Source organism: Cyprinodon variegatus, unplaced genomic scaffold (genome assembly GCF_000732505.1).
Source record: "Cyprinodon variegatus isolate N-32 unplaced genomic scaffold, C_variegatus-1.0 Scaffold621, whole genome shotgun sequence".
NCBI classification, from domain to species: Eukaryota; Metazoa; Chordata; class Actinopteri; order Cyprinodontiformes; family Cyprinodontidae; genus Cyprinodon; species Cyprinodon variegatus.
Window position 1 is genome coordinate 468,135 of NW_015151074.1, and position 3,965 is coordinate 472,099.

At 40.5% G+C, this 3,965-nt stretch overlaps 1 protein-coding gene across 1 annotated transcript in view; it reads left to right on the plus strand.

Moving 5' to 3' along the window:
- The first annotated feature begins 2,912 nt into the window (after positions 1-2,912).
- LOC107096394 (transcription factor 7-like 1-B) overlaps positions 2,913-3,965 on the plus strand; it is a 24,251-nt gene continuing 23,198 nt past the window's right edge. Inside the window, exons 1-2 of the mRNA XM_015393027.1 lie at positions 2,913-3,713; positions 3,791-3,857. Of these exons, the coding sequence (XP_015248513.1) occupies positions 3,546-3,713; positions 3,791-3,857 (235 nt within the window). The 5' untranslated portion in view covers positions 2,913-3,545. The remainder of the gene's footprint in view (positions 3,714-3,790; positions 3,858-3,965) is intronic.

Genomic DNA, 3,965 nt, shown 5'->3' on the forward strand with positions numbered 1-3,965 from the left:
GCTAGTCTGCACACACAGAACAATTAGCCTCAGCCATTTCTCCTCCACCTTAAAGTTTTCTTCACCTATAGACGCTAAAGTTTCCTCCGTTTGGGGCTTTTCCTCAATCGAAGATGGAACGTTTAATGAGCTCAGTTCAAGTAAACCATAGAGAGCGTTCTGAGCAGCTGTCTCACTGTGTGGTGTGGAGGCTGCAGTGCCTCAGACTGGAAGAAGGTGAGAACAGCAGAGAGGATCATGGGGGCTCCTCTTCCCTTCATTAAAGACGTTTCATCCCAGCGCTGCGTGTCCCGTGACATCATCAATGACAGCTTCTTCCCCACCGCCATCAGCCAGCTGAACTGTTGAGAAAACTCTAGACCAAATCACAGACTCTGCATCACACTGATAATACCAAACCAAAAATACTGCATATTTGCACCATAGATATTAATGCTCTGAACTTTCACATCAATGCAATTTTGCACCATGTTTTTTTTTCTCCCACACTGTTAACATTTGATCACTGCTACAGTTATTTTGATGCATTTCATTCCATATAATTTGCGGGAATTCCTACATAATCCCTTGTCGACAATTACTAGTAAGAAAATATTATTTTAGACAAGCTTTCCATTTAAAAGATGTATTGTTATGTAAAAGTTACAGAGGATAAATTTAGTTTATTTTAGAGTTTAAAGTCAATCAATTAATGTTTATCAGACTTTTAACTTCTAAATGACAAAAAAAACATCTGTGGCATCTGCAAACATACATCAAAATAAAGAAACATCATTAGTATGAAAATTAAAATGAATGGTACCTATTACTGAGCCTTGGGGAACACCATATTTAGTAACTTTGTATTTAGATGTTATTTAAACATATTAAAGTCAAAGTCTTAAATAAACCTTATAGAGCAACTCTTCCCTTTCATATTTCTCTTTTTTTTGAGTGATCATATTTAAAAGTCAGCAGCAGCAAACATGGCCGCAGGACGTGGGGGTTCTGCAGCACCGCCTAGTAGAGAGGGAGATTGAAAAATAATTTATTGAAAATACTTTGCACAATTGGTACATTTCATTTCTTATCAATATGTTGGGAAACGATTTTGATTTTTTTTTATTTTACTAGTGCATGTATTTGAATATACATTTTCTTATTATTAGGCCTAATCAACACAAATTCACAAAATCTTTGTGATTAATCGATTAATGTAATAATTGTCAACTAATTTGGCAATCAAATTTACCTGAGAATTCAACAACCTTACAGCAGCAATTATACAGCAATCATAAAAAAATATAGAAATATTTTCCATTTAAGATAAAAAAGGTTTTTCCTCTGTCAATCTGCTCTATCCAGAACTCCTCAAATGGAATCATTTTAGTTTCACTAGGTTTCATTTTGTAAAAAGTCTTCTTTGAGGAATCTTTGTTAGTCCGATTTTTAATCGGTTAATCAAAAAAATTATCGACAGATTAAATTATTTGCAAAATCATCATTAGTTGCAGCCCTAGTTGTTATAGTGTTATTATGAAGTTTAATTAATAGTGCATATATTCACCTGAGAACTGATGATGTCTGTGTGTTACAGATCCTGCTTTGTGCATTGAAGTGTATATGACAATAAAATAGTGAATCTCAATCTATTTACTTGTTTATTTTATGGTATTTTAAATAGGCCTATAGGCTCATAGGTCTTTTGTCCAAAAAAGACAAACAAAAATTTAAGCAGATGCTTCTCTTTTTAGATTTAGGAATAGAACTGGAGTCAATTCTTTATTCTCTATACAAGTTTTATTCATTACTAGAAATGGCCCCAATGCAAACAGCTTTTTTCTCATTTCTAAATCTTTTCTGTTTGACTTTAGTGAAATAAAACTTATAACAAAGAATGCTGTATTATGCTGCTTAGATTCATTACTAGAAAACTACCATGGAGGATTAGGGCCAGGCTAGAGCTTCTTTTTTTCTGTTTTGATAATGAAGTCCATCATATTCCAACCCGTTTCAGAAAGGAAGCTTGGAGCTCCGCCCAGCAGATGACGGCCGACCAGCTCCACCAATCAGCAACCAGAGTCCACTTTGTCATCCTGCCCAGTTTGATGCTGCTGCTAAAAGATTTCCTGATTTAACGAACCGATGCTAAAGTATAACTTCCCATGATGCTCCACATTCCTCATTTTAGGGAAGAAAGAGCTTTTTGTAGGAGTTGTCATGAAATACAACTTGTTTCTCATAATTCTAGGACTTTATTCTCCTAACCCAAATTAAAAAAACAAAACAAAAACCTAATCCCAGGTTCTGCAGCAGCTTCTTCCCCACCGCCATCAGACCGATGAATGTTTTGTAAAATTGGTTATTGTATTATATTTTATCATATTTATTATATATTATTATTATATAAAAAAGTTAGAACTGTATATTTACAGTCACGTGTTTATATTACTGTTCTATATATATATAAACAAAAGAAACAAATATATATATATATATATATTTTTTTTTTTTTGCAAAGGCTACACTTTTAAAAATATGAAATTGTCCAGAGAACTGTTCTAAATGAAATTTCTTTTTGTTTTACACTGGTTTAAACAAAGTGACAAATAAAATCTCGAAATCTCGAAATAAAAATCTCTTGCCTGGCTCTAATCCTCCGTCGTAAGAAAACAACAACAGTAGGATAAATATTTTTAAATGAGGAGTTAGAAACATGGTGCATTGCCAATCAAAGGTCAGGGGGTCAGGAAAGTTTGCATTGCTCCTTTAAAGTATCTCCTTCCCATCTAGACTCCTCCCTCCTCCATTTCTTCGCAAACAAACAGAACCAACCTGTTGGTCCTGATGCGGGATCAGATTACCGAGCTGTCCCTGAACGCAGCACACTGAGCTGAGCTGTTCCCAGATCAGTCCCTCCCTCCCTCCCTCCCTCCCCCCACAGCAGCTCCACTCGGCAGCCTCTCCTTCCACTTCCACTCCGACCAGGCTGCCTCTTCCCACGCCACGCGCCGTGGAAAGCCCAGCAGCAACAGTCTGTGCGGGGATAAAAACGGGTGGAAGAGTTCAGTGGAAATTCTGCTCATTTTAAACCGGACTGAAAATGCGGGAATCGAACCAGCAGCAGCGGCTGGACTTTCTCCAAAGGACTAACTGCAGCTGAAGAGGACGTCAACTTTTTTTGGACCCAGTTCCGTCCTGTAATGTCGCCGCTTCTCAGCTTGTTATGACTTGTTTTCGTGCTTTTCTTCCGTTTCTCGCGTGGGCCGTGTTTTATATGGACTGTTTTCCGAGTGGGAAAGGCGACACAAACTTCCACATCTCAGGAATTCATCGCCGCGCGGTCCGTGAACGCCGCACGTAGCTAGCTAACTTGGTAGCGACTTTAAGGATTGTTTGTAAATGCTCCGAGAGGCGCGTGAATCCCAGCGGGCGTCAGCGTGAAGAACAAAGGTTGCTGAGGCCACGGCTGGCCGCAGCTACATGCTCCGTGGGAGCTTTTCCACGAGCCCAGCTGCTTTAAACCAAGCCGCTCCGCCGTTAGCCTCCGCAGCTAACGTCCCAACATGCCGCAGCTGAGCGGAGACGACCTGGGGGCCAACGATGAGCTGCTCGCCTTCAAGGACGAGGGCGAACAGGAGGGGAAGCCCAACGTGTCCTCAGAGAGGGACCTGGACGATGTCAAGTCCTCCCTGGTCAACGAGTCCGAGACCCCCAGCAGCCCAGACTCGGAGGTGAGTTTAGCGGAGGTCCGTGAAGGGGTCTCCAGCTGTGCTCCTGCTGTCCTCATGCTGTGTGTTTATGTGTGCAGGCAGACAGGCGCCCCCCCCACCCAGATGCTGAGAGCAGCGCGAGGCTGGCCCTGCAGCTGGAGGAAGGTAGGAGGCAACATCTGGAATCCAGTTGATGATGGAGAGAAACTGCTGGGATTCTATTTAGTTTATTTCTATAGCGCTAAGTCACATCATGTCATCTCAGGTCACTTT